The sequence below is a fragment of the Emys orbicularis genome, chromosome 7 (assembly GCF_028017835.1).
Source record: "Emys orbicularis isolate rEmyOrb1 chromosome 7, rEmyOrb1.hap1, whole genome shotgun sequence".
In the NCBI taxonomy this organism is placed as follows: domain Eukaryota; kingdom Metazoa; phylum Chordata; order Testudines; family Emydidae; genus Emys; species Emys orbicularis.
The window spans coordinates 23273424-23293752 of NC_088689.1; the positions used below are offsets into that span (position 1 = coordinate 23273424).

The 20329-nt window shown below is 40.6% G+C and overlaps 1 protein-coding gene across 2 annotated transcripts in view; it reads left to right on the forward strand.

Annotated features, from left to right (window-relative positions):
• Positions 1-20329, forward strand: part of DOCK1 (dedicator of cytokinesis 1) — a 558093-nt gene that overhangs the window by 144008 nt on the left and 393756 nt on the right. For both annotated transcript variants that reach the window (XM_065408426.1, XM_065408427.1), the window contains 2 exons: positions 17678-17748; positions 19775-19881. In XM_065408426.1, the coding sequence (XP_065264498.1) occupies positions 17678-17748; positions 19775-19881 (178 nt within the window). The remainder of the gene's footprint in view (positions 1-17677; positions 17749-19774; positions 19882-20329) is intronic.

Below are 20329 nucleotides of genomic sequence, written 5' to 3' on the forward strand. Positions count from 1 at the left end.
GAAGTACTCCCCTATTTCCTGTGTGGTATAAAATAATCATTTATCACAATGTAATTGTTTGAAATTATCTAAATTAAATAAATGTACAGTAACAGTGCAAATATATCAGAGATGTGTATTTCTAATTCTGTATGCCAGTGCTTACTTCCTAATGAGATCACTTAATGATTACGGTAATATTCTATCGGTGTTAAAAATTCTGGAATTGAAGCATTTCATTTTTGTGCTTCCTAGTCCTCTTTTTCATATGTGTTTAGGTTTTTTTTGGTATGGAAATAGGTCTTTTCTTTAGACTAATTAAAACCTGTAGTTTTTGTGCTTATGTGAACAGGGATCTGAACCTTGGCCCAGTGTTGCACAAGTGTGTTTGTAATTCTAATTAAAAATGTTAATTTTAAGAATTTAATAAACTGCTTAATTGTTTGGAGTTGTTCCTGATGTTGTATCAGTATCTGAAGACTATTTGTCGTTTTATGAAATTAATATCCCTGAATTCTTTATTTCAGCATCTGGGAATAATTTAGATTGTAATGATGTTTCTGGTATTGTTGGGTTCTATTTTCAGCTGCACCTTTTTAACAGAATAAAAGTTAGGTTCACAGCTTAGCTTTTATAAAAGCTAGTATTTATATAGAGTAACTTAAATGGGATTTTTTTCTTATACTAATTTAGATTAACTTTTCTGTGGCTATGTTGCCTAACCATATTATCTCTTTTAATTTGATTTGATACGTAATCTTACTCATTGACGTATTGCCAACACTTGAGATTTTTATCACAGCTCTAGTGATTTTTTGGGGGTGTTGTTTACCGGTCTCATAAAGATGAAGGGCTGCCAGCTAATGAGTTTTTCCTTATTCAAAATGGCCATAATCTGTAAGTGGGGCTGAATGGCCTTCTACTGTCAGTGGGGCTGAAGCCAGCAAGATGGCTGCCATTTCTCTATGGTCTATCTGCCTGTGGAAATGAGGCTGGTCTTAGTAGAGTTGGCTGCCACCTTCCACTGTTCTCAGTGACACTGAAGCCATGTCCACAGGCAAAATGGTTGCCACTCTGTGATTCTGGAACTGGCCAGGACATGGGAACTGTGAGGATTAGCAGGAACACCGAAAGGTGGAGGGGGGAGAATGAGTGAGAGCGGAGTATTGGGGGGAGCAGAAGGCAGATTTAGGGGTTGCAGAGGAATGAGGTATAAGGGTATATGGGGGCAAGTAGAAGGGTGAGGGGATCAGAGGACAGTGATGGAGGTGGTGATAGGGAAGGAGAGCCCCCCTGAGCAGCCAGGGTAAGGCAGTATTGCATTGTTGCCAGCTCTCACAAATTGATTGTGAGACATGGGATTTTGGTGCCTGTAGGGCGAGCTGTCATGATGCAAGAAGCTCCTCCGATCCTGTTATTTTTCAGGGCTAGGCAGAGGTCTGTGTGATTAGCCTCACATGCCCTCATATATGGTATTAGGGCAGACAGAGAGGGGCCTGGGGTGGGGAGAGTTGGGTTAGTGGTGCTGCTGGGACCCAGGCAGAAGAGAAGCCCTAGGGTAGGGTAGCAAGAGGCGAGGGAGTGGGGAGTTGAGGAAACGGTGCAGTTGGATCCCGGGTAAAGAAGTCCTGAGCAGCAGGAGACAAAGAAATATTGTAGCTGGGAGAAGACAATATATTAAATTAGATGGCAATTCCTGTATTTTAGGGGTGAGGAGATGGTAAATGAAGTTGCTATCTGAGCAGCCAGGGACAGGTGTGAATTTCTGTGTGCATTTCTGTGTGCATTAAAGATTGATTTTTCAATCTGAAATTATCACACACAGACTGGCAGATTAAAAATACGGTTTGACTTTAAAAAAAAAATTGATTTGGGGGCGGGAGGGCTAATCTCATGAATTTTGAGGGTCTGACACATGGTTTTTGACATTTTAAGGTTGGCAGTACTGTAACTGAATCAGTTGGCATATACTGCAACATCCGTTGCTACTGAATGATAGGTAAATAAAGATGCAACAATGATTTTGTAATGGCAGCAGTTATAGCCCTACCCAGCAAAGTACTTACTTAGGACGGAAGAATCCCATACAGTGCTACAGGCTAGGGACCGAGTGGTTAGGCAGCAGTTCTGCAGAAAAGGACCTGGGGTTACAGTGGACGAGAAGCTGGATATGACAAAGCCCTGGCTGGGATGATTTAGTTGGGGATTGGTCCTGCTCTGAGCAGGGGGTTGGACTAGATGATCTCCTGAGGTCCCTTCCAACCCTGATATTCTATGATTCTATGTGCTTAATTTGTAAGCATGTGAGTAGTTCCATTAAGCATATGCTTAAATCCATTGAAGTCAATGGAAATCTTGTATCAGGCCCTGTTTAGCTCCTAATAATCATCTTCCTTTATTCAGTTTTGACTCTGTTATCTAGTGACCTCTGAATATTTTATTAGAAAGTGTCATATAGGTCAGGGGTTCTCAACCTTTTTCTTTCTGAGGCCTCCCTAACATGTTATAAAAACTCCACGGCCCATATATGCCACAACAACTGTTTTATATGCATGTAAAAGCCAGGCTGGCATTAGGGGGTAGCAAGCAGGGCAACTGCCCGTGGCCCCACGCCACAGGGGCCCCCGCAAAGCTAAGCTGCTCAGGCTTCAGCTTGAGGCCTGGTTGGCAGGGCTCAGGGTGGTAGGGCTTTGGCTTTCCGCCCTGGACCTCAGTGAGTCTATTGCTGGCCCTGCTTGGTGGACCCCCTGAAACCTGCTTGCGGCCCCTCCAAGGGGCCTCGGACCCCTGGTTGAGAACTGCTGATCTAGGTGAGAGTGGGAAGAAGGGTTTGGTTGATAATGGAGTAGATTTTGAGAGTCAACTCTTGCTGAAAATTTTCAAAAGCATCCAAGTGATTTAGGAGTTAGGTACCAGTGAAAGTGAATTAGATTTACTCTCCTAAATCTCTTAAGCGCTTCTGAAAGTTTTACTCAATGCCTACAATGCTGCCTGCTCACCTATTTCAATAAACTAGCAAGATGAAACATTGCTATTCACATCAGGACATTAACATCACATTGCAGACCCCCCCAGGGGATTATTTTTGAATTGCTGTTGATGCCACTGGATTATAACAGGACATGATCATCCCTCATCCTCAATCTCAGTTGGAATTTATTACTTTACTGTTAATTTTTTATATTATTTGTTTCTAGTAGTGTAATGCACAAGTCACAGTATAAATAAAAAGAAGACACAGTCTCTTCTCTGAAGAGCTTATACTTTCAAAAAAACAGAGGATCTCTATTATTACTGGTTAAAGGATTTAAACTAATCCTACAAAAATCTGCAGAAGAACAATATAAGAGGCAGTTGAAAGGATTTGTATGTCATTTAAATGGGGGAATATTAGAGGTTGTCAAAATATTTGACATCTAAATTTAATAACCTAAATGTTAATCCTGTAATGTCATGGAAAATTCAAAATATTTACTAATTCCATTGTGTGGCTTAGTTTTAAATTCCAGTTGTACATTAATGGAAAACTAATAATGGCTAATTCTTCTATATACATTTCAGTCTTGGTTCTATTTCTATTAGCTATTGTAGTGTTTTTCAGAGCTTGAATGTAACACCAGTATTTTTCTAGATAGTAAGCTTTGTTCAGTTATCTTGTTATAAAGGATTGACACCCTGAGATAGTTAAAACTAGGGAATAGCTGCAAACTCTTCACAGTTGCATTGACACATAAGAGTTGTACAAGTTGAGTTGACACTGTTCAGAGAAGACAGTACAATTTCTAGTTAGCAGCTAAATTATTTAACAGTGTCCTTCCTCTCTGTTGTTTGCCAGTAAGCAATTCAGGAGTTTTATCATATTTTGTTCATTATTTGAAATTATTTGACAAATTTCAGAGAATCATAGAAATGTAGAGCTGGAAGGGACCACAAGAAGTCACCAGGTCCAGTCCCCTGTGCTAAGGCAGGGCCAAGTAAACCTAGACCATCGCTGACCGGTGTTTGTCCAACCTGTTCTTAAAAACCTCCAATGATGGGGATTCAACAACCTTCCTTGGAATCCTATTCCAGAGTTTAGCTGCCCTTATAGTTAAAAAGTTTTTCCTAATATCTAACCTAAATCTCCTTTGTTGCAGATTAAGCCTATTACTTTTTGTCCTATCTTCAGCTGACATGGAGAACAATTGATCAACATCCTCTTTATAACAGCCCTTAACATATTTGAAGACTATCAGGTCCATCCCCCGTCCCCCTCAGTCTTCTTTTCCCAGGACTAAATATGCCCAGTTTTTTAACCTTTCCTCATATGTCAGGTTTTCTAAATGTTTTTTTACCACTTTTTTGCTCTCTTCTGGACTCTCTCCAGTTTGTCCATCTCTTTCCTAAAGTGTGAGGCCCATAATTGGAATCGTACTCCACCTGAGTCTTCAGCAGCGCTGAGTATAGCAGGACAGTTACCTTCCATGTCTTAAATAAAACACTCATTTTAATACAACAGTACTGTTAATGCAAAATACAAATACTCCTCTTACAAAAGTTTCTTTAACTTAGTGTGTGGGCTGCACAATTGGGTCACATTCTGTAAGATGAGCATATCTCTTTGGACCATATTTCTGCTGCTGAAGCTGATATTTGAATTTAAAACTCATTTTCTATATCATTCACTTTAAAATCCTCTCTTTCCATGAATGTTCCTGCCAGTAAATTCATTCATCAGATTATTTATAGAAAGCAAACACAAAAATGACATGCACACAAAGAAAGCAGATTCAATATTTTATTTGAACAAATTTATTTTTTATTAGTACAAATGTTTTGAAGTATTTACCCAACTCTAGTATAGTGCTGAAATTGAGAATAGTTTTTAGAACTAGCTAACTAGTGATAAATATTTTTTATAGTTTGTTCCATCTTTGTATCAGTCATGTCTTAAGAGTCATCAGTGTATTTCAGTGTGTGTAGTTCAGTGTAAAACAAAATTGTGTATTTGCATTTCAGAAGAGTACATGAATTGATTTTATTCTAAGATTAGTTTCTTGTGCATTCTGTTTGACTTTCTCTTTGCACTAAAGTTCATATCTTTTCAAATTAATTGTCCTTTTTGTCAATACTGTTCCCTCTTGATTTCTGCTGGTTTTCTACTGTTAAGACCATTTCTACACTTATTTGCAGCTGTGCATTGCTACTGGGGGCACAAAGTTGAAGTAATTGATCATAAATTGGCCCAGCGGAGGGAGGAACTCTGCGAACTCTTACTCAGCTCAGCAGTCTGAAATTTCAGACGATAAATATTTCTCACATGAATACATTCTTACATATACTTGAAATTAGTTCTAAATGTCAGTTGTCAATAAAAACTTATTTTTAAAATCATTTTACAGTTTAGTCATGCTGGGAAGTGCTTATCTTTTGAACTTTCAGATTACAGGGCTGAGAAGTGAGTTTATTTTCCCCCCCAGATTTGAAAGCATCATATGAGATGAATTTGACAGAAATCACAGTGAAAATGTTGAACTACGCAGTGGTCAGCCAGTTCTAGGTTTTGGGCAGCCCTGTGTGAAATAACATTTGGGGCCCCATCACCAGTTCCCACTTACTACTGTGAAAATATGAGATGCTGTTTTCCAATTCAAACTGGAACAAGTGCAAAGGAGGACTACTAGGGTGATCGGGGAAAGGAGAGATTATTTTACCTGAGGAAGCTAAAAAAGTTTGGCTTGTTTAGCCTAGCAAAACAAAAGCTGTGAGGTGGTAGGATTGCTCTCTCTCTCTTTAATAAATCAGAGAGGGAAAAACGCTATTTAAACAAAAATGTTGGCCCAAGAACAGATGGGTATAAACTGGCCATGATTAAATATGGGCTGGAAATTAAAAGATTTCTAAACATCTGTGGGTGAGGTTCTGGAACAGCCTCCCACTAGGAGCAGTGTGGACAAGCAATTTAATTAGTTTTAAGATGGAGTTTGATAAATTTATGAATAGAATTATATGAGGAGATTTCTTGTGATAGCAGGAGACTGGATTTGGTGAACCAGGTGGTCCCTTTCAGTCTATGCTCTGATATATTTTTTTCTCCAGCCTGGCTTTGACTTCCCTGAGTCTGTGGCGAACCAACTGCTGCTTATTTGTAAGGCTTTTTGGACTTGGGTGGACCCCAGACAGCAACTGGGAAGACCGGAGATGAAGGAAGGCAAAGTGAACCTTTCTATGCATGATATGAGAGGGCAGTTGGGAAACTCAGTAGAGAGAGAAGAGATGGGAGAAAGAAGGGGGGATGAAAACGCACCCTTTTTGTGGTTGAATGTAGGATTGGCAAGAGCAGACTCTAGTTTGGGCTGTCCTTCTGCAATTCGTAATATCATTTTAATGTCTAAATACTACAGTGATAAATGCTCCATAAATTTTTAAGATAAACTATCTGCCACAGCCCTCTGGCACAAGCTTCATAATGGCAGCCTGGGAATTGAGAATGGTGTTCTCTTTCGAGGATTTTCTGTGCATGTAGTGTATGCACCAAAATGACTCTCCCTCTTTGTTTCATAGAATTTATGAGAAATAAACACTAGTGATTAATATATTCGTGATAGTTTTATATAAAGTGTGTTAGGTTTATATAAAGCGTGTTCTTCAAAAACATGCAGTAAAAGATGGCTTTGGAATTTTTAAATTATTTGATCTGAAATCAGTCTAATTGTCCTTTAGTTATTTAATTTCCAAACTGTGTTTCCACATGGTCTTTGATTTTTTTGTCAGTAATGGATAGAACACCAGGAGAAAAATCATTAAATCTTTTTTGCTTCTCCTGATGTTAAGACAATAACTCAGTGCCTGTGTTTAATAGTCATTGAAATGGTTGTCCTTGTGCATTTCTCATTGGTTTTCCATGGAACAAATTAAAGTCTATTTAATTAAAGCTGGAACATTGATAGTAGCTTGCTTCAGGGCAGTGACAGCTATCAAAATGTGCCAGGCAGCAAGTTGATGCTCATTATATACTCTTTTTAAGATTACTGCTTTGATGCAATGTTACAAGGATGATCTTGGGTCAGCCAGTATGTGATCAGGCCAGTATTGCTGGTCCCTGCCTGAACTTTCAGTTCTCTGTTTTCTATGAAGGGGATTTTCTCTATATTTTTTTCTATATTGCTTAATCTATTTGTTTTAGTGGAAATATCACTATTTAGAACTGTCAAGTATTCTGATGCCATGTGCATGTCTTGTTAAAGGAAAGGTTTTTATATTATGTAGATTGTTACTTGATCACTAGCCAACTTCTGCCTGGGAGCCTAGAAGTTCCATGATAGATAAATGTATGAGCCAAAAAGGAACTTACTTTGGAGCCATTCTGGTTTGACTAATTGGTGGACCACAAGGTAAGAAAGCTCTAACTAGCCATAAACAAGATGTATTAGGCCCAAAGGGACATTGAGACTGAATTATTTTCCTTTCCCTAGTGAAAAATTAGTGTGACATGTTATGTAACTCCAGGCATATGCAAAAAATATATAACACAATAACCTTGTAATTGTGTTCTAAAATTGAGTTAGATATGTTAAGACATGACCATATTTTCTGTGATGATTTTAGGAATCTGTCTATGTACATCTTATAAATTCTGGTCGATATGAAATTGTGGAATCCTAGAATGCCTCGTATGTGGAATCTTCCATTTGGTCACAGGAGCTGTATCGCATATTTACTCGACCAGGGATAATGGTCAATTGTTAGCCTTAATGGTTGCCTATTGAGTTTAAACACCTTGGGACCACTGGTTGATTGAAGTCAGGACAGCCAGTTTTCTCCAACTTCCCTGGAGGGTGCTCAGTTTTAGTGTGTGGATAATCCCTAGCCGCAGAACAAAGAAACCAGGTATTACTGGTGGAACATATACATTCAAGAGACGCACAGGATACTTTGTGCAAGAGAAAAGAAGAAGCTGGTGTGCTTTCATAGTGGTGGTGGTGGTGGTCCTGTTTAACTGCAGGATCAGCTGAGGAAGAAGGAAGCTAGCTGACCTAGAGAGTGAGAGAAACTCCATGATTAGGGGAAGAAGCCATGGGCTGTAGGAGAAGGATCCTAGCCACCCCAGAGAACTCTCCAGCATTGTGAGGAAACTGAGGCAGGGAAACAAGTATAGATGTATTTTATTTCGTATACATCTGTGTATTTCTTGTGCGGTCTAAGTAACGAGTAATTTCTTTTAGAATTCTGTGCAAAGTCTGTATGTCTGTTTGCTTTCAGTATTACATGCCCCAGAAGAGTTAAATTGTAAGCCTGGAGTGCCCACACAGTTGGAGTTTTGGGAAGGGTTTACTAAAGTTTCTGGAGAGTATGAGGGGTCAGCACAGGTTTTGGGGCCCTCGGCATCTGGGCCACCTGGTCCCATTTCTGTGAAGGGATAACAGGCTGGCAGCGTGTGCCCTGGAAATGTTCTGGAGAGGCCAAGGAAAGAGACAGTGCTGGAGCCTGCTCAGATCAAGGGAAGCTTCAAGTACATGGGTCCAGTGGATTGAGATGCAACAGAGCAGCCTGGGGATTGTCCTGTGGACGGAGCTTTACTCAGGACCGACTGCGATACTGTTCTCATTTTCTTCATTAGCACATTAGACAACCTGCTATGAAAAGTGAAGGTAGATGCCTTTACCTATATATCAGAGTTGATATGCCTGTTCTTTTATCTGGAATGATTTTTTTTTCCAACCACAACAAAATACTTTCTCCATTTCATAGCTCGTGGGAGGATGTTTTCTTTGAGATGGTGAAGTTCAGGGATCAAATTGGATTGTGTTAGAGTCCTCCTAATCTGAAGTCTTTCTATCCTACTCTCTCCTCTGAGACTCTACATCACTTCTTCAGTCAAAACTTAAAGGCAAAGGAGGGTTTTGACTCTAATCTTTAAAGCAGCATATGTTTTGTGACAATTTCACAAAAGATCCAGAGCCTGTTGGAAAACAGGGTGGGGTTCATGTTCTGTTACTCTCAGAAAACCTCAGCCCAGAGTTCCTTGCTAATTTCCCCCCAAGGAAGAGAAAAATTTGAATCCTTAGCAAACAGTTGTCAGGAATCCCAGGTATTCCACACTGAGAATTACGAGGCATCTCTATATCTGGCTTGGGAGAACGTCTGCTAGCAGGAAAAAGTGAGTGCCCTGAGGAGTGGGCACTCCTTACAGTCCTGTTGCTCTGTGGAGTGGGCAGAGTTCCTGCCCCACCCCTGTGCGGATAGGACCGCTTTTGCCACACCCCTGAAGTAGATGCTGGAACCCCCTCATGATTTGGAAGATGATGGAGATGACCACAAGGCCCCTTGAAATCACTGAGGCATCAGGAAGAAGTGGCCTACCACCTGCATGGCCAGCTAAACTCATTATTTTGGGGAAAAATCTGCCACTGTTTCTATCTTGTCCCACTTACACTACAGCCTCTCAGAAATATACAAAGTCCTTTCCAATATGTAGAACCATTGGTTATTAAAATATAAAAACATTGCCAAACTCATACATCGTAATGCTTATTTCTTTACTTTTAGGATTCCATGCTACAAAGCTATTCACTTGAGGTCTGACCTAAAACCCAGTTCACCAATAGGTGTCTTTTTATTGGCTGATGGGGATGTGAATCAGACCATTACTAGCCAGATGGTGGCCTTTTTCACAATCTAGGCCTAAGGAATTTTTTTTGTCCTTGATATAGTGACCCGGATTTGGATGCCAGATGTGCCATTAGACACCAATGCCAGTGTTTCTTGAGTGGAGGTGGAGGGAGACTAAAAGGCGTTCCTAAACTGAATCCATCTTGTCATGTTTAGTCCTGTTGCCAAGACCACAAAACTAATAACCTTAGTAGATGGCACTTAACTATTTGGAGAAAGGAACATCTCCTTTTTGAAGTTGTTTTTCTCAGTTGTGTGTATTTCCGGTTCAGCCATCTAACTGAATTCAGTTTAATATGCATTTTCTTAAGAAATATGTAAATTAATAATTGCTTCATACATTATTCAAGAAAAGCTTATTTTGTATCACTGATAGATCTTCTAATCTTATATAAAGATATGCTAATGGATTTAATTAAAATAATTATACTGAATAATGTACCCTGAACTTTACCCTAAAATAGTACATATTAATCATCATCAGTAGTCATATTTCTAGCTACAAAGACAATTACAATATTTGATTGATATTAGATAACAAACCAAATATTTTTCCCTTTTTTTGTTTAAAGATTTGGCTTGAGTATTAGTAGTGTAATTTATCTGTGACATCATGACACTTGGCGTTGGAAAGAGTGATCATAAATAAATATGAGGACTTCTCTGCCTAGTGATTTATGGTCTATTCTGATTTAATTTTGAAAACCTGCAACTGCCATTGACTTAAATGCGAGCTGCAGGTGCTCAGCATTTCTTAGAATGATGTAAGAATCTGATTCTTTTTTTGCCTCTAAAATTTTTTTTAAGGGGCTAACCTTATTCAGTAACGTAGATCTTTTTTCATATAAATAGTAAGATCCAAGACAAAGGGAGATAATTCTCCTTTTCTGAATGGCTGTGTTACATCTGCATCTGGAATATTATGTTCCTTCCTGGGCATTACATCGCTAGAAATATACTGGCAAAATGGAGGGAGATTGGAGAAAAGCAACAAAAATGATCAGAGACTATCACAGTTGACTTATTGAGAAAGATTTAAAAATAACTGTGTATTGCTATTTTAGGGGCACATCTATAAATATTTGAATGGTGTAAAAACCAAGAAGGAAAAACAATTATTTATTATGTATATGAGGGTGTAAATAAGACTAAGCAGATATTAATAATTGACAATCCTAGTTATTAGTGAGATGTGGAATAATGCCTTAGTGGAGGTGATGAAAGCCCTGTTGATTGGGACTCTGAAAATCAATTGGATAAAATGCTAGAAAATGCATTGTAGAGTTAAGTCCGGCATTGACAGGGTGATGGACTTGGATGACTTAATAGGCGTTTTCTGTATCTAACTTCTATGATCATGTGTTTATAACGGGCTTTCCTATTATAGTATTGTTTCTGGAATAATTTGGTCAAGATCTCTTGGTTCTTGCCTCACCCCAGTTATTGATAATGTGACAATCTTAAAGTGAAATTATAGTAATTTATTAATTTTGTAAAACTCAAATAATTATTGTTTTGAATTTTAACTTTAAAATTGCATTTGTGTGTGTGCACATTACAAATGTTTATATATACACACTCATTATAAATATATGCACATGCACGTAACCCCATGCACAAACCCATCTTAAGAGCATTAAAGTTGTAAATTCAAGCATTTGATTAGGTAGGGCCACAATTAAGGTTGCCTGTGCAATCTTAATTCAGCCCCTTTGTGCATATGCATATATGATATACTCTTTTCCCCAAAGAACCCTGCCTCATTCAGTGTACAGGATGGATGTTGCTCATTGGAATTGTTCATTTCTTCTTATTCTCATCATTCATTGTGTGTGGCCCTTTGCATTATTTACTCCACACCATACCAAACCCTTCACTTAAAACATACATCGCTAGTTAATTTCTTCATTGGCTAGTGCTCTCATTGTAGTATCTTAATTCTTAATGGATTTATCTTTACAATACTGTGAGGTCTGGTGGCATTATCCACATTTTGCAGATGGAGAACTGAGGCTCAGAGATCAATGCCTAAATTATCAAGTGCCAAGTAATTTTAGGTGCTCAATTTGATAAGCCATAGGCCTCATTTTTCAGAGTACCTAGCATTTTATTGCACTTCATATGTTCAGAGCAGAGCTCCCATTGATGTCAGTAGGAGCAGTGAGTGCTTCTGCAAATTGAACCCCCAGATGTCTCAAGTTGGGTACCCAGAAAATGAGGAAGACAGTGGCCACCTGTGAAGTTTTGGTTTAAGTGACTTGCCACGCATCATGTAGGAATTCTGGCAGAAGCAGGAATTGAATCGAGTTCTCCAGGGTGGCATTCAGCTGCCTTAACGATGAGCTCATTCTTCCTCTTCCTCCATTGTTTATTCACCACAGGTTTATTCAACACACACCTTCCAACTTTTGCAACAAATGCGGCAGTGGTCCTACAGAACACAGCCTTATTCACTGTACTGTCTTGATTCATTCCCAGAGCACTGTCCATCCTGTACACCAAATGAAACATGGGCCCTGTGGAAAAAGTGTGATCATGTAATTAATGATTGTCTCATGATTAAGGCCCTTAGTTTCAGTTTTTATTTTGTTTTACATTTTCTGGGAATTTATCTGTGTTCATTACAAAAATTTTTAAAAATGGGTGAAAATAGCTGCAAAAAATTAATGTTACAATTTTCTGGGTAAATATCAGTGTTAATATCACTATTTTGTAATTTTAAAAAAAACTCTGATAATCTGAAATGTAGATGGATACAGTTTTTTATTTTCAACCCATTTTAGCATGAAAAGTAATTTACTTTTATTGGTTTTGAATGCTGATAGCATGGCGAGTTATCTGTAAAGCTGGTAAGCATCGATAGGCCATCTTGTCCAGTCCCCTTCCCTGAGACAGGACCAAGTATTATCCAGATTTGCGGTTCTCAAACTTCATTGCACCACAACCCCCTTCTGACAACAAAAATTACTACACAACCCCAGGACGGAGGACTGAAGCCTGGGCCCGCACAAGTCCTGTCACCCTGGGTGGCGGAGGGAAGGAGGAGCCAAAGCCCAAAAGCTTCAGCCCCTGGCAGGGGGCCTATAACCTGAGCCCTGCCAGTCAAGGCTGAAGACCTCGGGCGTGGGCCCACGGGTGGTGGGGCTCGGGCGTGGGCCCCTGGGTGGTGGGGCTCGGGCTTCAGCTTTGGCCCTGGGCCCCAGCAAGTCTAACACCAGCCCTGGCGACCCTGTTAAAATGGGGTCGTGACCCACTTTGGGGTCTGACCCACAGTTTGAGAACCGCTGATTGAGACCATGCTTGACAGGTGTTTGTCTAAAATGTTATTAAAACCTCCAATGACAGGGATTCCGCAATCGTCCTAGGTATTTTGTTCCAGTGCTTAACTACCCTTACAGTTAGGAAGTTTTTTCTAATGTATAACCTAAAGCTTCCTTGCTGCAATTAAAGCCCATTACTTCTTGCCTGTCCTCAGTGGATAAGGAAAACAATATATCACTCTCCTCTTTATAGCAACCTTTTACATACTTGAAGATTGTTACCATGTCCCCACTCAGTCTTCTCTTCTCCAGATTAAACGAACCCAATTTTTTCAGTCTTGCCTTGAATGTCATGTTTTCTAGATGTTTGATGAGTGCAGAATTGACAACAGTACATATGCCAGTGTTTGAGTTATTACAGTACTTCTGACCTGGTTCTCTGCTCCAGAAGGAGAGAGAGAGGGGCTTGGCAACCTGGGGTCTGGGAAGTTCCACTGTGCTGAGCGTGACCCCCCCCCCCCCCCCCCGAATCCTGACCAGCTTCCCGCTCTGTAAGGAGAGATGGCAGTTATAGAGCTGCCTCTCCATCCAGAGTGGAGAGCTGGGTCTGGGAAGTTCCAGCACTTTCAAAATAAGGGTGAAAATCGGTAAAACCCACATCATAGCTTCTGTAAAACATGGGAAATTTTTGGTCAAAATTTTTGGCTAAAATGAAGGTCCTCATTCATAGTGTATATGCACAAGGAGGCAGTATTAAAGTTCCACAGGCAACCTTAAGACTGGCATCTTCTAACTTTTGAGTGCTTAATTTTGTAATCGTAAGGTTCTTTTAATATAGTTTTTTGGATCTTTCTCTCTCTGTGTGTTTATTGTGTGTGTGAAAACTCGTACTAGTACCTTGGAAACTGACAACATGTTGAAATGATTGACATTTCACTGCTTGATAAATTCAAAAAATGAGCTATTGAGTCTTCAATCTAATTGGGTGAATAGTTTTTGTTACTATATGATGCAAATATTTCATATTTATTGTGTATATAATTTGGCTTGAATGTTATTTTAGAGATGCAGCGTAATTTGAAGAATTCACCCCTGTGCTTTCTCTTCCTGTCACACTTTTTCTCTCCCTCCACTCTCTCTCTCTTTATCTGGTTGACACCCAATTTGTTACATTATGTTGAATTTAAATGCTTACACTTTCTGGAGCAAGGACCCATAGCTACCCTTGTTTTGTGAGGCATTTGTCATCTTTTGGGGCACTTTAAAATATGATGTCAGCAGAGGGGACTGAGAACTCCTGATATCTATTCCTGACTCGTCTTCACTCACCTAACTTCTTTTAGTTCCTTCTGTAAATATTTATTATTTATCTACCTTAAAAGTTAGAAGGGGATAAATGAAAATAAAGGTAGGGAGAGGGAGGAAACCCTTTGTCCTGTGATAAGAAAGGTCTTGGTTTGACACAAAGCAGAACTTGCCTGATCTGAGCCTAACTTTTTCAGTGAGCTTCTGCGCTTTTCTGATTAGTTTCACTTGACTTAACAGTTGTGTTTAATTCTTATTTGAACTGTGCAATTTTTTTTTGCTATGGTTAGATTTTGCAATGACAGTGGAACTAACCAGTGTCACTTGTACACAGTATTAAGCTATGATGTGTACATAAATATTACAAGACATTTATCTGATGCCATACTATATTTAATCTGTGTGTGTGGCCAAGAGAAAAAGACGGAAGCTGCAATATCCTTAAATTAAGATTTATGTAGAGTTAGTGACTGTCAGTTTTGGTGCCATGAAAAAGATTTGAACCATAATATAATTCATTAACTTGAGGATTTATTAGCTAATATATTGTGAGCCAGAAAGGGAAGCTGACTACTTGCAATGATTCAGTGACTAAAGGAGTAAGGGAAGGAACGTCAACTTACCTCCTTCTTCGAGTAGTGTCCCTATGGGTGCTCCACTGTAGGTGTTTGTGCGTTCCTGTGACATCGGAGAATTTCAATAGCAGTCAGTCCCTCCTGTGGGGCCATGAGGCCAGCTGGCATGCACGGGTATTCCCTCCTCAGTTCCTCCTCAACCGCCCTAAGCTAGAGACGGAGCTAGGAGCTGTCCATTCACAGATCATTAGCTCCTTTAATTTTGCAAATTTTTGCTTCTCTTTAATCCTCTTTTCTTTTAGTACTTATTTGTGTTTAGCTGGACATGCCAAAAAAAAGTGTGTGGGGGGGGAGGGGTCAGAAAAGAAAGGTAGAAAAAGTAGAAAAGGTTTGCCTCCCACCAAGCTTGTTGGAGAGTGATCTTCCTGCACAATGGTATGCCTGGCTCCCCAGGCTTCAAAAAGTGTCTTAGCTGGAAAGATTCCAGTGGATGGACATTCGCAGTGTATCCACTGCCTCGGGGAGACGCACAATCCACAAAATTGTGGCTGGTGCCAGCAGCTAAAACCCAGGTCCAGGAAGGACAGAGAGTTGAAATTCCTGCCCTCCATTCCCCAGAGTCCTGACAAGAACGATCACCACAACCTTCTACGTCAAAGGCAGGTGATCCCAAAGAGACGAGCCACTCACTAAAGACCTCTAAGAAAAGGTCTGTGAGTCCCCATAACGAGCCCAGATAGAGCAGGAAATGACCTCCAGCTCCATCAGTATCTTTGGTACCTACGGCGCCGAAGCTGCCTAGAGTCAGTACCCAGGGCACGCATGGTACTGAGCCAACAGAGCCAGTTGGTCCCTCCAAAGACCCGATGGGCCCAGGCAAGGAAGTTCTGGTACCGGGGGTGCGTGAGAAACAGATGTTCTGCACCAGGGAAGGCTACGTCAACTAGGTTGTCGGCACTGGCACCAACAGCCATCGGAACTGATACTAGTACTCCCCGCACCGACCGACTATGCATTGGACCTCTTGCTCTCTGATGCACCGCCCTCACCCCTTCTCAGTACCGAGGCTCCGGTACTGAGCTTGCCAGGAGTAGGGACACAATGGCATATCCATGCCCTTCACTGTTTCTCTTCTCTTCAGACTCAGATAGTGAATGAGAGGACTTAGGTTTCTATTGCGTGTCCTAGCCCCACACTGGTCATGGTTTCGGCAGCCACACTTCCAGCCACTAGCTCCCTACCCGCAGTGGCTGAACTGAGACCTCTGGCAAACCCAGAGGCAACAAGCCTCACAGATCCCTAGTGTGGAGTACCAGGCACCCTCCTTTAGCAGCGGCTTCAAAGGTGGCAGACCCTCCTGAGCTATTGGGGGAAGGAATGGAAACCGAATCAGAAAAAGAGGATATTCCTCCAGCCCATCTTTCATCATCCTCACCTGACAAGGCAGTGATGCCCCCTCCGCCTTCCTTGGCAGATGGCTTTAAATCATTCCAGGACCTACCCCAAAGAGCGGCTGAAGTCCTGCATAAAGTAACTGAACCCCATCACAAGCTGGTGGACATTCTCCACTCTTCCACCTCTACCAGAGGCCCTCCTAGACCCTGCTAGGGTCATATGGCAGACACACAAACAGGCAGACAAAAAGTACTATGTGCTAGCAAAGGGCACAGAATTTTTGTTTTCCCACCCACCTCCTTCATGGAAATGTGAGTTTGTAATCAAGTAACACAGTCTCTGCAAAGACATTTCTGACCACACCTCTGCATTTTACTGTTAGTCAGCAGAAGAGATATACAGATCTAAAAATAAATAAATATGTTCCTTATTTATCCATGTAAATAATCGACTTAAAAAAAAAAAATAAGACTCCAGAGGAGATCCTGTCAATTACAGGCTGGTAGCCCTAACTTCAGTACCAAGCAGATTAGTTGAAACTGTAGTAAAGAACAGAATTATCAGAGAGACAGATGAATACGATATGTTGGGGAAGAGTCAACACAGCTTTTGTAACGGGAAATCATGCCTCATCAATCTATTAAAATTCTTTGAGGATGACAGCACCATACCTGAAACGAGGGGTGCGGGACGGGAGACATTCTCTGGGCTTGCCCGAGTAAGTGTAGCAGTGCTTTGTGGGTGGGGGAAAAGGAGGTCAAGCTGCTGCAAAAGGGGTGGGTGGGGGTCAGGTTGGGTGATGCTGACTCATACCCCTGGGAACGTAAGTCTGAAAGGCTTTAAAAGGGGCAAATTCGCTCAGTAGCCCTTTCTCCACACATCAGGGAAGGCAGCACCTTGCTTGGGGGGTTCAGGGCTCCTATGATTGGAATGGCAGGGAGCCAACTCCCCTTTCTCATGGCCCACCTTAACTCTCCTATGAGGGGGGCTGGTGGAAGCCCCTGGTAGTTATTTGAATGAATATGGAATTGTGTGTACTGTATACTATTATCTGACGGATAGTCACAGATATCTAATAATAAAGCTGTGCCCTGATTAAATCCCTGTGAAGTGTCTTCTGTCCTTCATTCGGTATAGTCGGACAACGTCAACAAGCATGTGGACAAGGGTGATCCAGTTGATATAGTTTACTTGTCTAATGATGTCTCTGGATTTCTACAGGTTTGAGGGACTTCATGTAGTGTTCCTAATTTTTTTCATTATTGTTCCATTGGCAAATCTCTCAATCTATTCCTACTCTTGGGCGGAACCATTCCAACATATGGTGATAAGAGGAATTTGCCTTTTCTAATTCAAGTAGTTTCTGTTTAAATGGTCCATCTTGTAATATTGTACAACTCCCTTATTTTTAATTTCTATCCCTTTCAGTGAACTCTGCATTGTAACTTTACATTGTGGTAACTGTCAAACTGGTGTTTACACTAAGATCATTGCTGTGTTTTTAATTTTTAGGGGGCTGCACTTAAATACTTGCCAACTATTGTCAATGATGTGAAATTGGTATTTGATCCAAAAGAACTTAGGTAAGTAATGTTATTAAAGTAATGTACTGTGTACTTTCTATTGTCTAGATCTACATTTTTGTGTTTGAACTTGGGTATAATTATTTACTGTACAACATTTTATATGAACTTTTATTGCTATCTTGGTAACTTGAATCCCTAGGACAAGAAATCATAATCATCTATGATATTGCACTTTGATCAAAATTCTTTGCTTCAGCCATCTTCAAGAGTATACATACATACAGGGCCGGCTCTGGCTTTTTTGCCGCCCGGGGGGGGGGAGGGCGGCCGGAGCCCCGGGGGGAGGGCGCCGGGGGGGTGGGCGGCCGGAGCCCTGGGAGGAGGGCGGCGAGCCCCGGCCGGGGCTCCGCTCTCCCCCCGGCGGCCAGAGCGCAGGGCTCGCCGCTCTCCCCCCGGCGGCCGGGGGTGAGGGCAGCCAGAGCGCCGGGGGGAGGGCGGCGAGCCCGGCCGTGGCCCCGCTCTCCCCGGCGGCCGGAGCGCTGCGCCGCCCCCAGGTGCCGCCCCAAGCACAAGCTTGGTGGGCTGGTGCCTGGAGCCGGCCCTGCATACATATTTTTATTTTAAAGTAAAATGTGTAGTAGGCAAGCTTATTATTTTTTCTTGACAAATTTGCAAGCCTGTCTAGTAAAGATCATCTAATGAGATGCCAAAAATTGTAAATCATTTGAGTGATATCAGACTTATAGCTCATGTGTTTCATGCATCACTCTGCACCTCAATTGATTTGAATAATGATAGCTTTGTTATAGTTCAGTGCACACTAGTTGTGTGTGGAAATTTTACTAAAGCAAAAACAATCATCTCTCCATGGACCCCTTTTACAAAAAAGGTAAAGGGGAAAATTTGTTTAAAAACAAACAAATAACTAAGATTAAACACACTGCTAATGTGTTTTAAAAAAACCCTATAGTAATCTATTTTAGACGTTTTGATTGCACAGACTCTACATTGTCTTCAATTGTATAGTCTGTGATTTTATTGAGGTAGTTAAGAGAACACTCAAGTGTTAATAAAAAATAAATGTGGAAATTCAGAGTTAATTTTTAATAAAATAAATGCTGGAAAATGAGGCTATAATTCAAAAGCTAAATTTCAGTTTGGAGATATTCTGTACAAAAAATCATAATTATTGCTGAAATTTTTCATTGCACCCAGAAGCTAAAGTATAACTTTTCATTTACCTGTTCTGCATGCCTCTATATATCCTTTTCCACTAGGTCTTCTTGGGCCATGAGTATAGAGTTCCAAGACTAAGCCATTTCTGAAAGATGTATGGTAGCAAAAAGTATTGAAAAATCTGTCCAAAAGTAAAATACTGGTCATTGGACCATCTTACTAAAGGATGTTGTCAATTTCCCATCACTTTAAGTCTTTTAATCAAGATTGGATGTCTTTCTAAAAGATATGCTTAGCTCAACCACAAGTTATAGGGCTTGATGCAGGAACTACTGGGTCAAGTTGAATGACCTCTGTTATGCAGGTTGTCAACCAGGTCCCTTCTGGTCCCAAAGCCTGTGAATTTTTTTCTGCGTCGGTCTCAGTTCTGCCCCTACCCCTAATCGAAGCTGTTCACATAAAGGATCCTTACTATCATGCTTCTTCCCCTACCTAAGTAGCAGGCTTTTGCATTTACAGTAACTCATATTTATATTTTAATTGTCTTATGTGCATTGCCTCTGTGCCTCAGTTTGATTTTGAAATACATAAGCCAAAATGGAGAAGCTGTATGCTGCTACACGAGTAGAGCCTTGTTCATCTGTAGTGGAATGAGGGAGGAAAATGAAGAGCAGAAATAAATATATTGGCCAAAGAAATTTAAACTAATTGTGAGCACTGAATTGCCTTTCTAGAACTCCTCACTATGTAGAAAAGGGCTTGGTCCTCCTCTGCTCCCCCTTCCACCCGCCCAAAAAAATGTTTACTGAACTAACTGCTCAGTTTCTTCTCTAGCTATAGACATTTGGTTTTATATACTTTTGAGAAATTAACATATTCCTTTTCTTAATTGCCCATTTTTGTATAGCAAGCTGTTTACAGATTTCATCCTAAATGTTCCAATGGGTCGGCTCACAATTCAGAAGCTGTACTGTTTGATCGAAATAGTTCACAGTGACCTCTTCACGCAGCATGGTAAGCAGAGCCCTGGAAATCATTACATTGTCACATTATTCATTGTCTCTAGACCTCTATCAGTGTCAGTTCTGTCCTCACTTTAGAAGGTAGTGGAAGTTGCAACCAATTAAAGTTGTTCCACTACAAGGACAAGCAGATTTAGACTATGTAAGAAAATGCTAATTGACAGTTAGTGTAGGTGGTAGATCATGGAGAAATGAAGGCAAAAACTTGTAATTTGTAATTTAAAAGAGCATTAAACACAGTGTAATTGGCTTGGATTGTAATTTTTAAAATATGAAATTGTCACTTTCGCATTTCTGTAATGGAATTTTGTGTCAAGGAAATTGAGAGAGAGAACTTGACCTTTCTGTTTTATTTTTTTAAATACTTCACACAAATTCCAAATTAAATACATTGACACTATACCATGCACCCACATTTTCATTCCACTTTGCAGTTAGTG